The sequence below is a fragment of the Bos javanicus genome, chromosome 9 (genome assembly GCF_032452875.1).
Source record: "Bos javanicus breed banteng chromosome 9, ARS-OSU_banteng_1.0, whole genome shotgun sequence".
In the NCBI taxonomy this organism is placed as follows: domain Eukaryota; kingdom Metazoa; phylum Chordata; class Mammalia; order Artiodactyla; family Bovidae; genus Bos; species Bos javanicus.
In genome coordinates this window covers 43,395,677-43,418,728 of record NC_083876.1, presented here as the reverse complement: position 1 = coordinate 43,418,728, position 23,052 = coordinate 43,395,677, and the positions used below count along the sequence as shown (strand labels likewise).

Here is a 23,052-nt window from a genome sequence, read left to right as displayed (position 1 = left end):
CTAAAAAAGAAGTAAATCTAGCACTGATCCAAGAAACAACTTTATACTTGATTTTATACAGAAATGGAATGGAAAAAGGAAGTGTCTGTGTTACTCTCCTATTTTCCTTTCACCTTCTTGTTATAGAAATAAACCTCTAAGCCTCATCACTATCAACACAGATCTCTCTTGGTCTGCATCTTGAAGGACCCCATAGACTCGGTGAAGAGTGAAGAGATACCACCCGTGTATAACACTCTGTTCCTAATTGTCATGCCTTGTAATTTCCCTCCTATTGCTCCCACCATAATGCACATTTAAACGCTGAGCACAGTAAGATTTATGAGAGAACTCATGCTTCTATTGTAGATAATCTTTTCAACTCTTTTATTTTATGGGCTTGACTGTTTGCTCCTGATTTTTTTTTTTTTTAATACTGGTGCCCATGAGTCAGCAGGCGGCATACATCCTTGTGAAAGGAAGACAGCTTGTTAACTAGGTCTGCTGTGCTTGAGGGAGAATCATCCTTTACCCTTTAGACATTTAGAGAAGAGCATAAGAAACAGAAGCAACTAATACAGAGGCACCGAAAAAGGCAGGGAGCATTTCATGCAAAGATGGGCTTGATAAAGGACAGAAATGGCATGGACCTAACAGAAGCTGAAGAGATGAAGAAGTGGCAAGAATACACAGAAGAACTGTACAAAAAGATCTTCACAACCAAGATAATCACGATGGTGTGATCACTCACCTAGAGCCAGACATCCTGGAATGTGGAGTCAGGTGGGCTTTAGAAAGCATCACTATGAACAAAGCTAGTGGAGGTGATGGAATTCCAGTTGAGCTATTTCAAATCCTAAAAGATGATACTGTGAAAGTGCTGCACTCAATATGACAGCAAATTTGGAAAACTCAGCAGTGGCCACAGGACTGGAAAAGATCAGTTTTCATTCCAATCCCAAAGAAAGGCAATGCCAAAGAATGCTTAAACTACTGTATAATTGCACTCATCTCACACGTTAGTAAAGTAATGCTCAAAATTCTCCAAGCCAGGCTTCAGCCAATACGTGAACCATGAACTTCCTGATGTTCGAGCTGGTTTTAGAAAAGGAAGAGGAACCAGAGATCAAATTGCCAACATCCACTGGATCATGGAAAAAGCAAGAGAGTTCCAGAAAAACATCTATTTCTGCTTTATTGACTATGCCAAAGCCGTTGACTGTGTGGATCACCACAAACTGGAAAATTCTTAAAAAGATGGGAATACCAGACCACCTGACCTGCTTCCTGAGAAATCTGTATGCAGGTCAGGAAGCAACAGTTAGAACTGGACATGGAACAACAGAATGGTTCCAAATAGGGAAAGGAGTACGTCAAGGCTGTACACTGTCACCCTGCTTATTTAACTTATACACAGAGTACAACATGAGAAACGCTGGGCTGGAAGAAGCACAAGCTGGAATCAAGATTGCCAGGAGAAATATCAGCAACCTCAGATATGCAGATGACACCACCCTGATGGCAGAAAGAGAAGAACAACTAAAGAGCCTCGATGAAAGTGAAAAAGGAGAGTGAAAAAGTTGGCTTAAAGCTCAACATTCAGAAAACTAAGATCATGGCATCTGGTCCCATCACTTCATGGCAAATAGATGGGGAAACAGTAGCATCTCCAAAATTACTGCAGATGGTGACTACAGCCATGAAATTAAAAGACACTTACTCCTTGGAACAAAAGTTATGACCAACCTAGACAGCATATTAAAAAGAAGAGACATTACTTTGCCAACAAAGGTCCATCTAGTCAAAGCTATGGTTTTTCCAGTAGTCATGTATGGATGTGAGAGTTGGACTATAAAGAAAGCTGAGCACCAAAGAATTGATGCTTTTGAACTGTGGTGCTGAAGACTCTTGAGAGTCCCTTGGACTGCAAGGAGATCCAACCAGTCCAGCCTAAAGGAAATCAGTCCTAAATATTCATTGGAAGGACTGATGTTGAAGCTGAAACTCCAATACTTTGGCCATCTAATGTGAAGAAATGACTCATTTGAAAAGATCGTGATTCTTGGAAAGACTGAAGGCGGGAGAAGGGGATGACAGAGGATGAGATGGCTGGATGGCATCACTTACTCGATGGACATGAGTTTGAGTGAACTCTAGGAGTTGGTGATGGACAGGGAGGCCTGGCGTGCTGCAGTCCATGGGGTCATAGAGTCAGACATTACTGAGCGACTGAACTGAAAATGCCAACTTCTGTCTGCGAATTATCTTAATTCAAGGAAATGGCATCTTCCAGCAGTTATTTCTAATGAACATTTCAGTGATATTATTTAACAACTTTGAATCCAGTAGTTCAGTCAGTGAGAAAAAGTAAAGTGTACTAGATTATCAGAATCCTTTTATCTCAACATGGAATGGTACACTTTTCAAAAGCATGTTCTACATCAATTTGTGTGAATGCCATATGAAAATGACTACCATACCTTGTTTATATGTTAAAGGTAGATTCACTTCATAGAAGAAGCCGTAAGATTTTTGCATTAGAACACACTCTTTATAGTTGGATAGCGTGCCTTTGAAGAAAATTTTAGATATTTCTCATGAAGGAACACAAGAGAATAAATGGAATTCCAAGTTTTAAAATGATAAAATGCCCTTTTAGCAACTTCAGTGCTACAACAGCCTTCAAAATTAGAGATACAGTCATATGCTGGAAGCCTCAGGCTGAGCGGGGTAGATACATCAGAGAGGATTTAGCTACAGACCCAGATGCAGCTCATAGTCCTTTCTAGGAGCGAGAAGTAAATGATGGGCACTTATAGTGTTCTGAGGCTTCCCTTACTAATAAACCAGAGGACGTCACAAAGGGCTTAAGTCTCCTCATACAAAGGACAAAAACTGAGAACTTTCCATTACTGATGTCATCCGAAACGAAGGGCATAAATATTTGTTTGATCCCAGTTACCATGGCTAAACGCTGAAATACTCATGTGTAAATGAAGCTGGGAACGAAGGTAACTTTAAAAATCAGCTTACCCAGGGGACTGCTTACAAGGGTACTTGAATGTGTGTCCCTCCATGTGTAAGATACCTTGTCCTTTCTGCTGAGCAGATAGCAGAGGACTGCTGCCTGACCATCTCGGGGAGCCTCGTAACCTCTGGCTCAAAGCTGGGCCTGGCGCTCGAACAGAATGCTGACAGTCAGTTCTGGAGCATGAAGCCTGACGGCAGGATCTACAGCAAGCTTAAGCCAAATTTAGTTTTAGATATCAAAGGTAAGGATTATTTCCCCTATCTGCCTTGTTGTGTCTTTCTTTAGTTAACTAAAAAGCTCTACTTTTGACATCGGGCGCACTATTAATAGTAAGTGATCCCTTATGCTGTGCCAGCCTCAGTGCTAAATAAACACTGTACACACGTCATCTCACGTGATCTCCACAGCAGCCCTAAGAGGCCTGTGTTATCCCTCCTCTCCCCATTTTACAGCCCCTCAGAACTGAAGTTCAGAGGGGTGAGTCAGTTTGGCCACACCCACAGTGCTGAGGTGGAATCTGGACATGGGCCGACTTTAAAGCATTTATTACAACAGACTAAAAATCACAAGTTAAAAGGCTCAGTCTATATAGCTGATGGTACTCATGTACATGCAAGTAACCTAAAATCTAAGACTGAAAAGTAATTAAAACGAACAACAAACACAGCCAAAGAGATTTCAACTGAACATTTGCTCAGTGAAGTTACTCTGGAGTGAACTGATTGATGGTGCCTGGAGAAGACCAAATACGTTTATTTAGGCAAGTGGTTTCCCAACTTTATCTGCATCAGAATCTCCTGGAGGGGCTGTTAAAACACAGATTGCTGGTCCCCTGCCCTCAGAGGTCCTGATTCAGGAGGTCTGGGGTACAACCCTGCATGTCTGACAGGGTTGCGGGTAATGCCCATACTGCCAGTCTGGGAGGACTACTGATGATAATTTTAAAATAAAACAAAGTTACCAAATGTAGACATGGGAATTTAGTAAACTCTTGTTGCTGCTGACAAGCAAATGAAGACAGTGCATTTTGTGTCATATGGGGTAATTTTGCTTTAAATTATTAATGGAGACTTTCTATTCCATATCAGAAAACCAGTGTGGTGATGTTTGTAAATTTAGTGAAACTATATAATATAACACACACACAGTTTTAAATTATGGCTAGAAAGTTGGCTCTGTTTTACTTGAGTCAGGGATCTAGACCAAAGCTGTCATTAAAAATTAAGATATAGGATTAAAGAAATAGCTTGTAACTGAGTTTTAAACTAACTTGTAGAAAATGGAGAATAAGCCTGAACATTTCCATCAGGGGCTTTGGTGGCCACTGATTCAGATCTGCGGGTGGGGAGAGTGGTCAAGCCACCTCACAATGGGGTCTGAGGTCACAGAGACTCAGAGGAGCAAAAGGTGCTCAGAGGCAAACCGAGTTCACTGAGACGGAGGCAGGGCACTACACTTACGGAGCAAAACTAAGCAACGTCTGGCTCCAGGCTGGATGGGGCCCAGCATCATACCTTGTATAAAATGCAACAGGAGACGAATGCATTGTAGGCTGGCACAACAGACTTGTCAATATGTACACAAGATACCCATTTTATAGATGATCAGCCTGAGGTTCATCGGTTGAGTCACTATCTTAATTCTTATTTGGATCAACTTGTTAAACTGGAGCTCCTCAGTCTGTACAAGATAGTTTTAACACCTCCAGAGAAGCCAAAGAAATGTGACTAATTGGAAACACAGATGTGGAGGGAAATATGGACTAGTGTCTCTTACAGTATGATCCACTTCCTGTGTCCAGGGTTAAGGTCACTGTGATCTTTCTGAGCAAGTGTCTTAGAGCATTCCTTTTATTCTTTCAACATGTACTTGTTGGGTACCCACTTACCCACAGTGTGACCAGCTCTGGGCCAGAGACTGGGGATACCAAAGTGGTGGGGTGGGAAAAGACAGTACCTTAGCTTCAGAGACCTTACACTCTGGAAGCTCCAAGCATATGGGATTTTCCCCACTTGCTATGCTGGCAGCTGACCAGGAGTAAGGATACCTGGCTTCTAGTCTTGACTCTGAAAAGGACTGTGGGGCTTCAGGAACTTTCTCCTTAGGGGCTTCACTTTAAAGCTCCAAGGTCACTTCCTAAAATGCAACACAAATTAGTCCAATGCCTTTGGAATAAGGATACTGTTCTGGTCTATTTGTGACCTCTCTGCGTTCGAGCAAGGTAGCTGCAGTAGTCCCTTGCTATCTTGGTCAACTGGGTTTAAATGTCTCCGAATGTGGGAGAATGATGCCATCTTGTGGACAAGACAGAGCAGGGCCACAAACTCACATCCTGTGCAGACGAGACAGAAATACAGCTCTCTTCAGGGCACTTCATAGGAGACTGAGTTTCCTTGGCTACAGTTGTTGACCATGTGTTAGCTACTAATATTACAAGATTTATTCCTTTTAACCCATCTCCTGATATTTTGATAGACATCTATATGTTATTTCAGACCAAAGACATGACAATAGTGTAAGCTGATTCATGCTAACTTTAAAAAGATCAAAGTTTGGGATTTTATTTCTCCCCAAAGGCAGCAGAATGAATCAAATTATTTTTCAAGAACTTTCTAGTTGTCATAACTCTAGAATTATGATATACACAAAAAGTATGTTTAAGATATTATAATCTTGAAGAATGAAAAAGTGCATTGTGACCTTAAGATAATACTTCTGACATCTCAATGCAGTACAGTGTGCGTGCCTCAGTGGAGACGGCAGGATTTGTGGTGGTGGTAACTTTTTATCTCACTGCAAACTTCAGCATAAAAAGCCCAGGGCGCTTGCTTTGTATTCCGTCCTGTATCTAGCTGTGCAGAGGCGCTCAGTTATGATGATGATGAATCAGTTTCTTCCAAGAGGGGCACAAGAGATTATTTTCTTCCATCAAAACTATGTAACTTCTCAGACCTTTTGGAGGTTTTAAAAGACAATAAGAATATTTGATTCCCCTTGGCTTAAGGCTGCACTATGATTTCAATACCAGTCACACTTACCCTGCATTAAGATGTGCAGATTTTAATTCTGACAGAGTCCTAGGTGCTATAACAATTGGTACAGAGGCTTGTGCTGAAAAGTACCTGAAAGGATGTTTACGCCACACTAGGGAAAAAAAACAACACATGACCCTTTCTTTTGTCCATGATACTTCGCCATTGAAAGTAGAGGCCATGAGGCTATTTTTAACACTAAAGAATCTGAAATATCTGGTAGGTGAAAGGGAGCGTATGGAAACTGTATTGGATTTACAGTTCAGTGGAACTCAGCATATTAAATGCTGTGAGTTTTTATGCACCACAGCCTGTCGGTTCCCAGAAGTGGGAATGCTGCTCTGCCCACTATACTTCGGGCTGTCACTCCAACCTCCCCTTTGACCTAATACCACCACTGTTCGTGTTGATGCAAAGTTTGTCCCGATGACCATTCCATTTCTGAGCCTGCCTGCTTTCTTCCACTGCCATCTCAAATCCACGATCCCGCCACTGAATATTTGTCACCATCTTTGCTCCTTTCCCATCTCTAGCTTCTTTCCTGTTCCCCCCAGTTTCACAGATCTTAAGAGTGACCATGAACTAGCTTTTAAGATTTGAGTAGGAAAAGGAGCCTGGGGAGGTAGGACATCAGTATGGAGCTGCTGACGTCCTCTGATGGGGCTTTGACACATCACCCCCAGTGGGTGGAGCCTTAGTCCTCGGAGGCAGTTCTGGGCTTTCCCTCCTGTGTGCCTTCCTCGAGGCACGTGGTTTCACACCTTGCTTACTCTTGCTGCCCTGGTGGTGTAATAAACTGTCTTGCTACAGCTCCTTCACATGGGCACATTTCCCTTTATCATTTTCCTTTTCTTTCTTTCAGGGGGTACACAGTATGATCAAAATCACCTTATCCTTAACACTGTCAGCAAAGAGAAGTTAACACAAGTGTGGGAAGCCATGGTCCTGTAGACCTGAGTAAAGAACACAGGAAGAATATTTCTGGAGGCCTTCCAGAGCTACCTTACTTAAACAAAAAAAGAAAAAAAGGCCTGCTGCTGGAAGCGCCAAGAAGAGAGTAGACCTGCTCCTTCAACAACTCTAAAGTCTCTCTTGAATCACGTTCCTGTGACCAGGACAACCTCTCATCAAAAGATTGTGATCATTTTAAAACAATCATCTGTCCTCTTGTTTGTTCCCTTTCCTTTCAGGAGCTGCCTAAACAGGTTGCCTCCTTAGCAGCTTTAGGGTGCTTTTTGGAAAAAGTTATACTAAGACCTTAAGAGATGATGTATGTTTTAAATTATTTCCAAAGATAGAGAACAGGACCAAACTTACCAACCTTGCAGGCCTACAAGTCCTGTACACTTTAAAGGGAAGGACAGAAGCTCAAGTTTGTAAGGTAGGAGTCGCTTCAGCATCTGAGAAGAAGTCATTTTATTAGGCCTGCAATTTTGGTCCCTGATCCTCTGTTTTCTGGACTCATAATTATGCTGTAAAGTGGGAAAGCCTTAGCTGTTCAGACATATTTTAAGGAACTAAGTATAAACCAAGTATGTTTCTGTTAATATTAAAAATTAGCAAATTTACAGAGCTATCATGTGCACGTCCACTAACATTAGCAGGATCTGCATTCCCACTCACCTGCGGCCGCTCTAGACCGCCACATGTGAGTGTTGGTCCTCTGCCTGCGCCCCTACTGAAACAGTACGATCACGACCTCATCTATTAGCCCATCCTCACTCGCCTACAGCTAGTTCTGCAGTGTTAAGCAGGCCTTTGCCCAACTCAGATCTTTTAGCCCAGTTTCCCCCTCCTAAGCAGCTGCGCTGACCACTGGGGGCGGCCTCGCGTCACTTACTTCAGGAAGCAGACACTTGAGGTGTGGAAGGTGTAGAGGATGACCAGCGATTCTCTCCAGAAAGAAGGGAAGGGAAGGAGGCTGTAAGCAATCCCTGTTGCCTGAATCCTGGGACTGAGAACCCTAAAATACAGCAAGCATTTCAGTGAAGAAGACTGAAAATGCTGAGCCGCTCCCTGGCCAAGCTGTCCTCGTCACTGAATAGTGGTGTTCTGTCACATATCTCGTTTCCAGTTGTAAAATGTTGATCCTCTGGAGTCTGCAGTGGGCAATGACGGTCATCAGCAGTGTACCCTGCAGGCTTTGAGTCTGCACGCACGTGTCCCACAGCGGCCACCACGTCGGTCCTGTTCCCAGGTATAGCACTGGCCTTAGGCCTTTACTCATCTCACTAACCACAGTACGGTGGGCTAAGACCGTCTAGTGTGTGTTGAATTTCTCTCTCAAATAAATTTGTTTTTGGTTAACTGTATTGATAAAATCTGAGAGGATCCATTCAGGAGCCCTCCAAACACTTCCAAGAGGGTCAGGGGCACATCAGAAATAAATGTCTGATCACGACATGGAAGGCTTCACAGCTGCTGGATTAAGGGCAGAGAGAGATTTCTGACTGCCCTCACTTCAGAGTCAGTGGGAAAAGGGCACCCGTCACTCTTCTGAGTGGAGATGCCCCCTCACTACCAGCTGGGAGCCCTCAAGGCAACAGGGCTGATGTTTGTTCGGAGAAGTCAATAGTAGCTTATTTACAGCTGGAAGAACCTCTTTCTTCTGAGGTAAATTTGTACTGGTGGGAACAGTAATTCTAGAGAAAAGCCCTCATCCAACACACTACAATTGAGTGTCTAGCAGGAAGAAACCGAGGAGAAAGCCGCTCACCCAAGTCTCTGTCAGAAGCTGAATGCTAGTGCTGGAGGCCCAGTGATGAGGAGGCACAGCAAAGCAGCAAACAGTCACTTTACACCAGTGAAGGCGGGGCACAGACTAGAGGCTCAACAGCCGCAATGGGCTTACTGGGGAGGTCAAAGTGCAGAACTCTGGGCCCCAGTGGAAGGGTTTGCATTTCCACTGAAGAGTTCCCAGAGAAGCATGTTTCCATTGCTGAGAGAAGACTAGCTTGCTTATGTACAAAAGTAAGGGTTTTAAGAAGTTAGAAACTCGAACATCTCCTTTCATTCTCTGAGAGGAATGAACCAAATCACCGGCTAGATTCTTCTATAGGCCCCTAAGAGATTCAGAACTCTGAGGGCTGTGAGGACAGCTCTAGAGCAGAGGAATAAAAAACGAAGGAAACCCTGGCCACTCTGAAACGTGCTCACTGATAAGTCTAGAAGCTTAGTCAGCTCTTCAGGCTGCCACTCCTCCACACGCTGGAAGTTTTAACTCTCTCACAAACATTAAGATGGTGAAACAGTTTGAGCTACTAGAACAGAAAGTGCTGCAACAATTTGCAAATGTGCTGTGAAAAAAAACAATAGACAATTTTCACTGACTTTACAGACAAGCCCAAGTGCGGATATTTTCATATCGTGTCCTTACTTACGCGCGTGTCCCTTGCGCTTGGCACAGAGAGAGCTTGGCAGATGGGCAGGCGCGGCAGGTGATGGGAGAAAGCCCTGGGCAGAGCAAGGTGATGGCTGAGGGTGGGAGTGTGGTTATAAAATCTCTGTGCCTGGCTCAGAAGATGGAAAATTACTGGCAAGGAGTGTGTTTTTTATATCATGGAACTTGCAGTCTCATCTGGAAAGGGATGGCTAGAAAAAAGCTGGGGCCTGCAGGCACTCACCGAGTAAGAGAGCCAACAATCACCAAACCGAATATTTATTTAAACAACGTTAATGACGGTCTTTCCTCGTGCATGTCCCCTTTCTACCTTCAGGAAGGCTTCTGGAACTTTAGAAAATGGAAAGGTTTTTTCAATAACTGGCTGAATCTGTAAAACACAAGAAAGGTTGACCGGTGGGTAAGAAAACCTACATCGCTCACCATAGATAACCTAGTTTACGTAGGTACTTCGTTTCTTGGCGTCGTCAGCCAGGCTGCTCTCTCTCGGGTCTGTGTGGCACCCCCAGTCAGGAGCTCACAGTGGGCCGGGCCACAGCTGCACTGCTGCACCTCCCACCTCTCAATCTCCTATAATGCAGCCCACCCGACCATCCGCCTTGCTCCTGCTCCACACTGTGGCAGAGCCCCTCCACAGCATCCAAACCCGGCACCCGGTAGCCACCAGCATCCTGACCTCAGCCCTCTGCAGACCCCGACTCTACCAAAACGGGTTACTTGTCTGAGTGTGGGCTGCGTGTGCGTCTCCTCTGTGACATCTACCGCGTGTCCAGCCTAGGTCTCACCCAAGCCTGCCTGACCCATGGTCTGCAGTGTGTCCAGAGGACCGGTGTGGCCTCTTCAGACTGCTTGCTACAGCTGAATGCACATCTCAGCCACGCTGTCCTGTGTGGCAGACATCAAAGAGGGCATCCGAAGATTCCTGCTGTGCAGGTAGTGCACAGGATAGGGACAGATTTCATAAAGTTTGTTAACTGTTCGGCATATCTACTTGAGCAAAGCTGAGTGCATCGTGGAACAGGCCACCTCTTCTGTATCCCCTACAATACCCAGCACAAGGTTAGGCACACAACAGGAGCTTAATAAGTGTCACTTAGGTGAAAACTAGTAGGATAACTGGGAAGCAAGTGTCTTTGGGGGCCCACCTGTGGCTGAAGCTCCCCTGGGGGCTCTGCTGAGCTGCAGGGCTGGTTAGAATTTACGGGAACACCAGCTCATAAAGGCTCGAATGCTGCTGGCTCTGTGTGGTGCATCGTTAGCGCTGCCAGCAATTGCCTTTGAAACTGGGACCAGTTAGCGCTCGCTCTCCCCACACACACATCTGACTGAACTCATCCTTTTTAAAACTTCAAGCAAAAATCAGTAACCATCCACTTGGCATCTCAGTGAACTATCTCCCACTGCTCCATGGACAGGCATCAGTTGTCAGAAGGCATGAGCTTACATCTTGTGACCCTTTTACAAGAGAAAGAAGTATATGCTCTTGTGGTATTCAGATGGGCTTTCCTCTTGTGTGAATTTCACAGCCCCACCACCAGAGAGCATCTCAGACCCCCAAAGTTCCCTTCTCCAAAACGTTGACAATTTTTTGTACTTATGAACCACGATAAGCTCATAATAACAGCACCAGCATGGGCTGTCCTCACCATGTGCCAGGCACTCTAAGTGCTCTATGTTCTTTACCTCATTTAATCCCGACAGCCACCTTATGAGGTAGGTACTGTTATTATTCCCTTTTTACAGATGGATACGTTAAGGCACAGTTATATCACCAACATCACATGACTGTTGAGTGGTAAGACAGGCTTTGAGCTGGTACCAGAGTGTCTGCTCTCCCCACTCTACACTAAACTTTCTGTACATCATCAGCTGCTTTCTATATCTACTCCTAAAATCTTAAGGGGAGAGAAAGGTAACCAAGGATTATATGGATTCATCACAGCCTACATCTTGACTGGCCTGCCAGCCATGTTAATGTTAATGGACCATGTTAATTGGCCATGTCAGCTCAGGATCCAGGCTGTGTCCAGGTCACTGACATAGCCCAAGCGTGGTCCCTAGGCCACCATTCCCACTGCACCTATGGAGGACACCACTGGCTTATAACTGCGGCCCTCCCCAGCAAGCTGAGCATGATCTCAACACAGCTGCTGCTATGAACAGAACAGATTTGAGCCAGCCTGTTGGAGGAAACCTACTTGCTTGTCTGGTAGAAGAGTGGAAAGCATCCAAGCTGTTCCAGCATGTCCCACCCAGAACCTTCTGAACCCAGCCGCTAGGACACTGCTTTCTGGATGCTGATTACCTGAAAAGGAATCACCTGAATGCATGCTTAAAATGCAGAGTTCTTGGTCTCCTGTTAGACCAACTCCATCAGAATCTCTAGGGGAGAAGAGTTTTCTGCACATCAGAGCGGGAATCACTACAACCTTTTGCCTTATGCTTAGGGTTCCTGACTTGTGTCAATCAGGGGCACATCCACCCACTCCACAGAGGCTGAGCATCTTCTAAGTGCCAGGCGCTGACATAGAGCAGCACACAAAGCAGGCACCTGAGAGAGAAATCAAGAAAGGAGGCAACAGGGACTGACTAATCACGGAGCAACCACAGCAGCGTTATGGGAAGCCACTCCAGAATGAGGGGCTGCCTGGCAGGCTCCACCCACTTTAGAACCTGGCCAGAGACGCAGAGTCTGAACTGATGACCCACGCAGCTGGCGGCGACGGCACACTTTAATCTGGCTGGTCAGGCCCATTGTGGCGGATAATCCCATGGGGCTGACTGGGGCATAACGGGCATTCAGCTCTTCCCGAAAGTGACAATGAAGAGGCTTTCAATGAACAGGCAGGCAAATGCCACTGCTGGCTGAATGTGTGACATCAAACAGAGATTAACAGCATAAAGAGGCAGTGTCTATGCGCAGCCTCACACCAGACCCAGAATGCTTGTTTGTGATGGACAAAGGGATCAGAGCAAAAACCCAGAGAGGGGAAACAAAGGTTACCCACGGCACGGTGGGGACGCTGCTGCAATGACTGCTGCAGCCCGGCCCACGCACGGAGCCCTGGTATAAAGTGGCAGGCTGCACACTGCACTTGGGGGCGATGCAGGCACGCAGGGATCGAAGCTGACTGGGAGCCCACGGCTGCGGCATTCCAGCATCCCAGTCTCGGACCCAAATCCAAGCTCTCCTGATGGCCCTTCCCTTCCTTAAACAAAGGGTACACAAAGCCAGGCCCTGACATCCTTCCCTGAGAACAGGACCATGGGAGGAACCTCGGGCTCCCTGGAGCAGCCCGGGAACACTGCTGTCAGCAGCAGTTGGGAAGCCTCCCACCTCCGAGGCAGAAACCCTCTGGCTGAGAGCTGGTGGGGAGGGCCAGGGGAGGCTCTCCCTCAGTCCCCACTTCCCCGCAGGAATCACTGAACAGTAGAGTCCAAAAGAGGTGGGAGGAGTTGGGGGGATCTCCGAGCCAGCCTGCTGGACAGATTAGAATCTAAAGCGCATGTGGTTACGGACTAAGTTCAAGGTCAGAGCTCTTAGCAGAGGAGCAGAGTGAGGATCCCAGACCCCCGATGTCATCACTGCACAGCTTGGGGACACTTTGGGGAGGGAACTCGGAGTCTGTCACCTCTTCCCCAGACCTTCAGCTACAGCCTCTACCAGGCACAGAAACTGACCTCAGAGTGTGGGGAGTAGAGGGGACAGAGGCCCAGGGTGACCTAAAGCCCTTGGCATGATCCCAGTCCACCACCGGGGGACAGGCCCAGGGCCCACAGCAGGGGCGGCAGGGCCGCAGCTGACCACCACCTCACAGAAAAGGGTAGCTCTGAGTTCCTCCACAGGGCCAGGACTTCCAGAGTCAGGATGAAGGGGGAAAAGGAGGCTTAACCTAAGGAGATATGAGGAAGGAAAGGGTGGGCTTTGCTCAGACTTGCTATTTCTGAACTCCTTGGCCCCAGATGGAAAACTCAAGGCTGGAAGATAGGAGGTGCGATTAGGAGGTGAGATGGGAGGGGGAGGGTGCAGGAAGAGGCTGCTCCCCAAGGGAGTAAACATACCCATTCTGGAAGCATCCCAGGACTGTCCCTAGGCCCCCTTGAAAAAAGGCACTCAGAGCCAGAAGGTAAGAGGAGAAACTCGGCCTGCATCTCCCCACAGAAACAACTTCAGACGCATCTGAAGAACTTCAGCAGCATCAAGGCTATGATGTCCATGAGGTACCTGCCACATCTGGCAAGACAGCGCTCTCCTGGTGGTCCCGGAGACTCAGTCCCTAACCACTACATTCTTTCTATGGGGGAGAGCGGGAATCCGGTTGCAAGTAAAGGAGTTTAAAGCTTTGGAATACAGTTCATTGCAAAATTAGGGCCCAGCCATTCCAAGAGGGGTCTGGAAAATCATCTGCCTCAGAACCTACGGCACGCTCCACAGCTGTCCTGGCCAAAACCGTGCCAGAGCCACGTGTGGCGATCTGCATTTAAGCAAAAGTAGGGGAAATTAATAATCTGCTCCTTCAGTAGCACCAGCCACATTTCAAGTGTTCAATAGCCACATGTGGCTAGTGGTTACCACACTAGGAAATGCAGAGAGACCATTACCATTCACTGCAGAAAGTTCTAGTGAACAGTGCTCAGGATGCAACTCAGCGTGGCCAACACATCTCTCCACACCCTACTGAGCAAAGCAAAATGGCTACCAGCCCTCAACAGTTTTGAATTAAATTCAAATAAGTTCCATAGGGACTATGCTGATGCTGGCTAAAATAAATAAACCAAGATATGAACAACATCACTCAACCAAGACATCTGGTTGGTCACCTAGGCTCTTGAATGGACCTGTGGACTCAAATGGCCTTAATAACACACAAAGAACACAGGTGGGCATACACATACTCAGGAAGATGAAAGTGTCCAAAGGATCCCATACTTGAGCCCCAGGCATCGAGTTCCCCTCCTCAGGAGCAGAGACCAATAGTTCAAGTTTCTTTCATGTCTTTTGATGTTTCACGCATTGTGGTAGGCACCCCAACACCAACAGTTAGCTAAGAAGTATTAAGAACGGGAAATGTTTATTTTGTTTAGAAAATGCCAATAAACTTCAGGCATAAGGCACAATTTCAGTTTCAGCCCATTAAACTCAACGTGCTAATTACCTGTTACATGTACAAAAAAAATCATGCTTTTGTTTCACCCTATGAATCACAGAACATCTTTGGAATACCCGAGAAACTGGTAATGGTGGCAGTCTGACAAGGAGAAGCTCCATGACTGAGGGACAGGAGTCAAAGGAGATCCTGTGAGATAACTTTTCCTACCTTTTGGATTTAGAATCTTACAAATGTATTACTCATTCAAAAACTTAAAGCATTTTGAAAGAGTAGGCTCTTCTAGTTCATGGCCGCACACTGTCAAATAACAACTCCAGGTCGTCTATTGGACACCTGCTAATTAGATTCATCAAGCACTGAGCCAAAGCCTGGAAGGATCTTCCATGTCCTCATCCAATTTAAGCTTTACTAACCACATAATATGTAAGTAGACCGGTTCTGTTATCCTTTCCAATTTTCCAGTGTAGATAGGCAACGACATCTCATACCCACAACAAAGCAGGATGCACGGGACAGCTGACCTCTTCGTGGATCCAGGGTCACATATCAACCACCACAGTCCCAGAGCCCTTCATGGTCAGAAATGAGCCCAAACGGCCCTGGTGAGAAGAGGATCAAAGGCCAAAGGACCACCTCCTCAGTCACCCTGGAGGAGGACATGACACCCAGAGGGCATCTTTATTTATTTCTGCTATGTCCTCTTTTAGCCATGCCGCCTCATATCTACCAGATTTAGTGGGGACACACACACAAGTCACCTCTCTTCTCTGTTGTATAACTAGTAATTTCTAGATAGAGTCACAATATTTCGAACACAAAAGAGTGATGCTAAGCATGTGGTCAGTCTGGAGCAGATGTCAGGACAAGTGTGGTGACTTCCAGAGGACTGGGACCCTCTACGGATGGGGCTCCATTCAGCACTATGTAGAACTATGGGCCATATTATCTGATGACAGCTCACCTCCTTCTTCCTAGAAGTAAAATAAGCCCCTCTGGGGGATGTGCGGGGAACCCTACAGAGAGGCACTCGATTCCAGTCATGACAAGGCTGTCCCTGTTCACCCAGTACACGTCAACACTTAGAAATCTGAGAAAAGGCATGCAAACTCGTGACCAAAATATTCTGGAAAGAGTAATGAGCCACTTTCTTTCGTAGCTTCCATGCCTGTGATAGTACAACAACAACAACAAACTAAATGCACAAAAAGCAGCCAGTAATTTCCTAAAAACATTCTTTTCCAAAACCAAAGTGCAAAGATGAAATGAGCCAGCGAGGGGCAGTTGCCAACACAGGAAAACCCATCTCAAGAGGCTCTTTCCGCATGGCTTAGCAAGGATCACGGGCTGTGCCTTGCTCCAACTCTCTCCCTGCCCAGCATAAAATGACAAGGACAGGTCAGTTTTAAGCTCAAGTCCCAAATCAGCTTCAAGCACTAAGCACGCAGCTTCATGGTGGAGAGGGAAAAAAGCAGGACTGGGTCAGGAAGTATGAGCTCTGGTCCCACTTCTGCAAACTTGAACGTGTCCCTTTATCCTTTGAGCCAGTTTTCTCATCTATAAAATGATAATCATTGTATCTATGACTTCATGCAACCCTCAGGGTATATAATTTTCCCCATTCTGTAATTCCATATTAATTTCTCAATAAAAATCATAAATATCAGCACCAGAATATGAGTTTGCCTTCTGGGTTATTCTTCCAGAGATGGCATGTCTGGGCCATGAAACCGCGTGAGAACTTAACCAAGCAGGTGGTAGCCGAGGAGTCTTTCTCAACTTCCGTCAACCCTGAGAGGCCTTCTGACGCCCAAAAACTGGGCTTCAGAGGGCAGTCCCTCACCATCAAGTCAGGACAGATTCAAAGAGAAACACCAACCAGCTGTCTCCACCAAAATCGCCATCAATTCTGAACCATTTCCTGTGCACTGACCCTCTCAGACGTACCATTCATTTGCCATTGATTTCATTACACTGGCCTGGGAAGAGGAGACCTGGCGACCCAACCTACAGTCCAGTTCTACTGAGGCTTAGAGTCACAGTGTTTGTTCCCCTTGCTCATCTGGAAATCTGCTGGCCTCCAAAGCAGCCACACCCTCAGAAGCTCAAGCAGCAATTCAGCTGTAAACTCACGAGGCTATCCCCACCTTTGTGCAATGACTGTCTTCACAGTACCTTTTTTTCAGGACCATTATCAAAATGTTAGCAGCCTAGCTGTAGATCCCGGCTCTACTGCCATCTAACCAAGTGTTTCTGAGAAAAGCATATAAGCTCTCTGGGTCTGCCTCTCATCTTAAACCTGGGGGCTGCCCTACATGGCATATGCTCTTTCTCACATGCAGCCATCTGTGGCTATCGTTCCCATGGAGACAGAGCCCCAAACGCAGCACTTGAATTTGGCATATCAGGCAGTGTGGACACGGGCTGAGCCTACCTCTGTAGAGCTCCCACTGACTGGGCTTGCTAGGAAGGTCACCCAGGTGAGCAGGGACACCCTGGCAACACACTTACCTTTCCCGCCTCCACCAGTTCCGCAATGTCATCTAGACATGGACCGCTGGCCATGAAAAAGGCCCAGCGATAATGGACTCCTTGCCAGAAATGCTAAAAAGAAAACAAAACATGTCAAATTTCAGAAAGGAAGAAATCTGACTAAATGCAAATTTAGGGAAACGTATTTCCTGGATGACTAAGACAGACAAACTGCTTTCCCATCTCATGCTGCCACAGTGAGCTGTACACCAGCATGGCGACGGACAGACAATGGATGCTCATGAATGTTTCATAACTGAGTGAGTGAACAGAGATATACCCATGTGAACTTGGGCTTCTTCCCCACGTTGTGACTATCAGGCAAGCAAGCACAGGAAAGCTCTTTTTCAAGGGCAGTCTCACTAGTCTCACACACTCGGTTTCTCCCCTAGGAGATATGAGGGGCTGAGACCTCTAGACTTTCCCTACCAAGGTGTGAATAAAGCCCCAAGGCACCAGAAAAGAGGTTTTACCTAATTCAGGAATGCTTCAAGGGCATAAGGCACCAAAATATGATCTTAGACAAGAAATCCAATCACAATTTTTTTTTTTTTTTCTGGCTCCGAGGAATAAGACAGTTTTAAAAGCAAAACGAAGTGTAAAGTTCCTCATGCGTCATGGCTGGACCTTCCCCTAAAATTACACCGAGTCCCAAGTCACTGAATGCCATGATGGGACAAAATGCCCCCAGATGAAGATTAGCAAAAGTCTTATACCAAGAAGGTTCATGACCACTCTACTGCCATACCCACTTTTATTACTCTTCACGTCGGAGGTAGGATAAGCCATTATCAAAACAGCAAGTGAGCTGAGGTTCTCTGTGATACCTCAATGACCCTCCCAACTAAACGTCATCAGATGAGAGCGATCTAGAGGTAGGACAGGGCCAGCCAGTGTCCACCTGCCGCCTCCCTCCCCACACCTGCCCACCACCATCGGGCGAGCACAGGCTTTCTGCACTGAGCTCACGACTGCCTCACATCTCAGCATGACGATCAGCTACCATCGTGGCATGAAGCTGGCAGGGGCGGCAGAACTCTCCTGCTCTGCCTCAGGGCTCGATGGTTGTGTCACGTAGGTCAAGTTACCTCTTTCAGCCTGTATCCTGGCCTGTAGGGTGGAGGCACCACCACCTAGCTGATGGGGATGTTGGAGGGACTAAATGCGAATGTATGCAAAGTATCTGACACAGGAAGGATTCGACAAGTATTTATCTAGTGCTGAAAGTAAAGCTTGCTGAGGAAAGACTGGGGCAATGCAAACCAGTCTTTAAGACCGCAGAGAAACAGACAAACCCAAGCTGCTGTCAAGGCAACGGATGTGCCCAGAATGGCTTACTGGTTTGGCTGAGTGACCCCCTAGCTCATCGTCCAACCCGGAACACTGTTAAGAGTTAAAGGGGTCACTGGTAATCATTATCCCAGGACCACAGATGCAAACAGAGCCAAGCTCACCCTAGAGTAGGTATGACAAGCCCTTGGAGTAGCAGGGCAGAGCCCAGGCTGACAGAAGTCTCCAGATGGTACGCTCTTGGCTCAGGGCACTCTCAGTATGCCATTTAAATACTATCATCTCCTGTGTGTGTCATAGCATGAAAGAGGTCAGGAAGCACTGGTCTAGGGAACTAACTAAAACAAACAAAACCAAATTTGAAGGCTCAGGCAGCTAGACAGGAGGCATTGTCTGTCCCAAGCTTACAGCAGGTCCAGTTAATTATATTCACAGGAGACCTGTTCATGTACTTCTCCATAAGGACTGGCCTTATCAACTACAATTAAAACATTCTGGTAACTATTCAGGGTTTTAAAGAAGGAACAGCGATGGTCACAACTGCTGGATCTACGGATCTTCACGGCAGGTTGCTTTGTACAGTGAAACTTTTGGTCTGCAACAGCAGAATTTTATATTCTGCTCTAAGGGATCTGTGGTTTCTTTTTTTTCCAGGCCATTACAGGAGAGAGTAAACCAAAGCAGGCAGGCAGTACAATGAGGCTTTAACTGTGCACATTCTCAGGAAGACATCAGAAACTACTTAAAAGGTTTTCGCATGAGATTACCACTATCATCTTTCAAGAAAGGGAAAGGGAAAATGAAGAGAACTAGGCCTATTTTACTCTCAGAGGACAACTCTGAAGCTCAACTTGTTGGCGGTCTCCCTGGAACACCAACTGTGAAATCTTACGGAAAACTTAAACTTATATGCTAAAGCACTTGGGAAGGCTGGGTTTGATGAAAAGGGAAAGAAGAGACAAAGGACAGCTGAGACTCCGCTCTCCACAACAAAGCGCCCTGTGGACACTGCTCCCGGGTGCTGTCTGAACCAAGTGAAAGGAAGAACCTGGAGCACGCTGCCGGCTGGTTCACTCCTGTCACCCAGACCCAGTTCCTAAGGGCTGAGCAGCGTCTCCTCCACCACGGCCCTTCTTCCCCACCGCTAAGGACTCAGTACAGAGCATTCGAGAGACTTAAAGTCCTAAACTCCACCCCCAAAAGCTTCCAAATTAATTTCTAGAATCAGGAAGAAGCTGAAGATACTTATTGAGCCAGTCACCTTGCAAATATGGGGCAACACTTTCCTGCATTGGAGAAGGAAGTGGTAGCCCACTCCAGTGTTCTTGCCTGGAGAATCCCAGGGATGGGGGAGCCTGGTGGGCTGCTGTCTATGGGATCGCACAGAGTCGGACACGACTGAAGCGACTTAGCAGTAGTAGCAGCAGTAGCTCAACATACAATCTTCTTACCCTCGAGGGAACTTCTATTGCCTTTCTCCTGAGCCTGAAGTATTTTGCCAAATTAAAAAAAAAAAAAAAAAAGCAAGCATGTATCTTTATTTTTTTATATCACTTATTCCATTTGAGGTACTGGCATATCCCATTGTTACTACCATGAAAACAGCCGGCTCTATGCTGTCTTAATAAAACTTCCACCCTCATACACAAGAGACTTATGTACTATGACAGAGAAACAGAGAGCGAGCCATCAGGCAGGTACTAGGCGTGCCAAGTTCTTCACATGGAAGATTTCATTTAATTCCTACAATACACAGTAAGGGAGACACCATGAGCTGGATTTCACAGGTGAAGATGCTGAGGCCTAGTGACACTAAGTCATTTTCACAGGCTACACAGCTACCAAAGGGGAGGCAAGAATTTGTACCCAGTCAGTATGGGGCTCCAGAGTTGCTTTTCTCTTGGAGGAGAAAAGGCTTAGAGGAAACCCAATCCCAGAAGCCTGAGGTGCCTGCTGGCTCGCGCCAACCAAGACTCTACCCCTACCTTCAACGTCTTAGAACCCACGGTGACGCCTGTCTGTAGCATGCCGTCCGCGATGCCCAACCGGTCCATGTTCAGGAGGAAAGGAGTCACCAGAGTCACATACGTGGCTCCTGACCACTTCTTGAGGAACTTTAGAGCCCACGTTTCAGTAGATCCGCCAACATTGTCGAGGATAAAGTCAAACCTGGAGAGGAAGAACCATATCAAAACATCCTGGTCAGCCTTTACCCAGGGCTCCAAGCCGCCTTCACTCCCTCCGCCAGGGAGCTCCATGGTTTGTTTCCGCGACAGCTCACAAGCAACAGAGGGGTGGCTGCTCGGACAAACGAGAAAAGGCACATCTACTTACTGGGTTTTCTCCAAGGTAAGTCAAATGTGATTTCTTTTTTAAATCACAAAATCGTCTTATTTTCTAATACTTTAAGAATGACTTAAACAAGTGGTTTTCAACTGAGAGTGATTTTGGTCCCCAGGAGACATATTAGGCAATGTTTTGAGAGATTTTTAGTTGTGACAATTGGGCGAGGTGGTGGTAAGAGGGTACCAGCATCTGTAGGCCAGGGATGATGATAAAACATCCTAAACACACAGGAAAGCCTCTCACCACAAAAAAAGTATCCAGCCCCAAATGTCAACAGTTGAGAAACTAAGGTTGCCAAGGCTGAGACACCTTGACTGAAGCTTTGTAGAGAACTGCAAAGCTATCCATCCAATATAAGCCACAGTACTCTTCAGTGCATGTGAATACTTAAGACAGGAGTGCATTAGATTTTGACCCACACAAGTGATTTGCTTTTATTCCCTTCACAATCAGATCTGCGTGCAGAAGCATCCTCTTCACCTTCTGGAATTTTCCTTTGGTTTCATGTACAACATCAGCACAATGCCTACAGAGAAATCAACAGCCTGCTCTCAACCTTCAGTTCTGCTCTAACATGCCAAAAATACCCATCATACTGCAATCCACAGAAACTAACAGATATTCAACTCCTTACATCTAACCTAAAATTGCTGTAATCACTACATTTTACTTAAAGGGGATAAAACCCAAAGAAGCTTTAAAATACTTTTGAAAACAAAGATCTATTTAGAGAATACATGCTTATACATCAAGCAAGTTAATAGAGGAATTCCTTTTCCGTAAACCCTTTTTCCCTTCTAAATTCATCTGCATGAAGTCAAACATCAAACCTTCTAAAACCGACTTTGGCCAACTTTGTGGCCCTTGAGTTTTTCATGGGACTAAACTAAACAAGGGCAAATAAAAACGGAAGCATATGAAGTTCAGAAGAGTGACCTTACTAGATGATCCTTCTTATTAGGAAAAAAAGACTAACAAAATTCTTTTCATGAGTATAAGTTTCTACTTTTAAGTTCCTATTTCATTCCCAAATTTTAGATAAACAAATATGATGATACTTAATTTAGATAAAACTTAAGGGCAGCCTGAAACTGAAAGGCACTCAGTCATGTCCGACTCTTTGTGATCCCATGGAATATACAGTCCATGGAATTCTCCAGGTCAGAATACTGGAGTGGTAGCCTTTCCCTTCTCCAACCCAGGTCTCCCACACTGGAGGCGGATTCTTTACAAGCTGAGTCACAAGGAAAGCCTGAGAATACTGGAGTTGGTAGCCTATCCCTTCTCCAGCAGATATTCCTGACCCAGGAATCGAACCGGGGTCTCCTGCATTGCTTGTAGGTGAATTCTTTACCAACTGAGCTATCAGGGAAGCCATGGCATTACAGAGGGCAGCCTGGCATTATAGAATTGGCACTGCCTGAAAAAAGAAGTCCAGAGACCAGGCTGCAGACCTGGCTCTCCCACTAATGATGAAGTGGCATCATCCTAAGCATGAAAAATACTCCTAAATTCTCTGCCCTTTATGTTCTTGACTGTAGCATGACAGAGTAGGGCTGAAGTACTTCAAAGCCCTTTCCTGCTGTAAAATCCTAGGATTCAAATCTAAACGGCTATTTGGAAAGAGGAACAAATTTATTCTAGGTGGATTAAGAGACTAACCTCCAGGCAGAAGCTGCAAAGATCAATTTTAACTAAGCAGTCATTCAAAAAATAACAGCCTGCGTTTGTGAGCTACTGAGGTTCTCTGACTGGAAAAGAGCAAACAGGAGGAGCAAAGCCGCTGGACAGAGCCACAGAGGAGCACAGTGAGGTGCAGAGGGGAGGCCGGCCTGTGTGCGTGCCCGCCTCCACCTGCCAGGGCTTCTCTTCTCTGGAGACAGACTTCAGATATGCATAACCTAAAGGGGGATAGCAGGCAGATGGTCACCTTGGCCTGTCTCCTGCTGCTGTTCCTAGAAGCAGCAGAAGAGAGATGGCTGGCTGACACTACTACTATGAGGAAGCCTAGGTTTTTCTCTCTCTTTTTAAACCTATGAAAATATACTTCTACTTAAAGTGAGCAGCAATAATTAGCTTCTGAAAACTAATTTAACGGACTTTCCTAATGGTCCAGTGGCTAAGACTCCATGTTCCCAACGCAGGGGGCCTGGGTTTGATCCCTGGTGGAGAACTAGATCTCACATGCCACAATTAAGACCTGGCGCAGCCATATGAATAAATAATGTTTTTAAAAAACTAATTTAAAAAAGGAAAAATCTTTGCATCAGAAGTAGTGAAATAGCTCCTGAGACACTCTGCTGAAGCTTTGCCTGGGCTGAGTGAAGACGAGGT

The 23,052-nt window shown here is 46.0% G+C and overlaps 2 protein-coding genes across 3 annotated transcripts in view; one reads left to right on the top strand and one right to left on the bottom strand.

Annotated features, from left to right (window-relative positions):
* CRYBG1 (crystallin beta-gamma domain containing 1) overlaps positions 1-8,354 on the top strand; it is a 233,113-nt gene extending 224,759 nt beyond the window's left edge. Inside the window, exons 21-22 of the mRNA XM_061427682.1 lie at positions 3,089-3,251; positions 6,905-8,354. Of these exons, the coding sequence (XP_061283666.1) occupies positions 3,089-3,251; positions 6,905-6,993 (252 nt within the window). The 3' untranslated portion in view covers positions 6,994-8,354. The remainder of the gene's footprint in view (positions 1-3,088; positions 3,252-6,904) is intronic.
* A 1,330-nt stretch (positions 8,355-9,684) lies between these two features.
* RTN4IP1 (reticulon 4 interacting protein 1) overlaps positions 9,685-23,052 on the bottom strand; it is a 51,659-nt gene continuing 38,291 nt past the window's right edge. For both annotated transcript variants that reach the window (XM_061427688.1, XM_061427687.1), the window contains 3 exons: positions 20,358-20,541; positions 17,062-17,154; positions 9,685-9,812 (listed from right to left, as the gene is read on the bottom strand). In XM_061427688.1, coding sequence (XP_061283672.1) covers positions 9,705-9,812; positions 17,062-17,154; positions 20,358-20,541 — 385 coding nt within the window. In that variant the 3' untranslated portion in view covers positions 9,685-9,704. The remainder of the gene's footprint in view (positions 9,813-17,061; positions 17,155-20,357; positions 20,542-23,052) is intronic.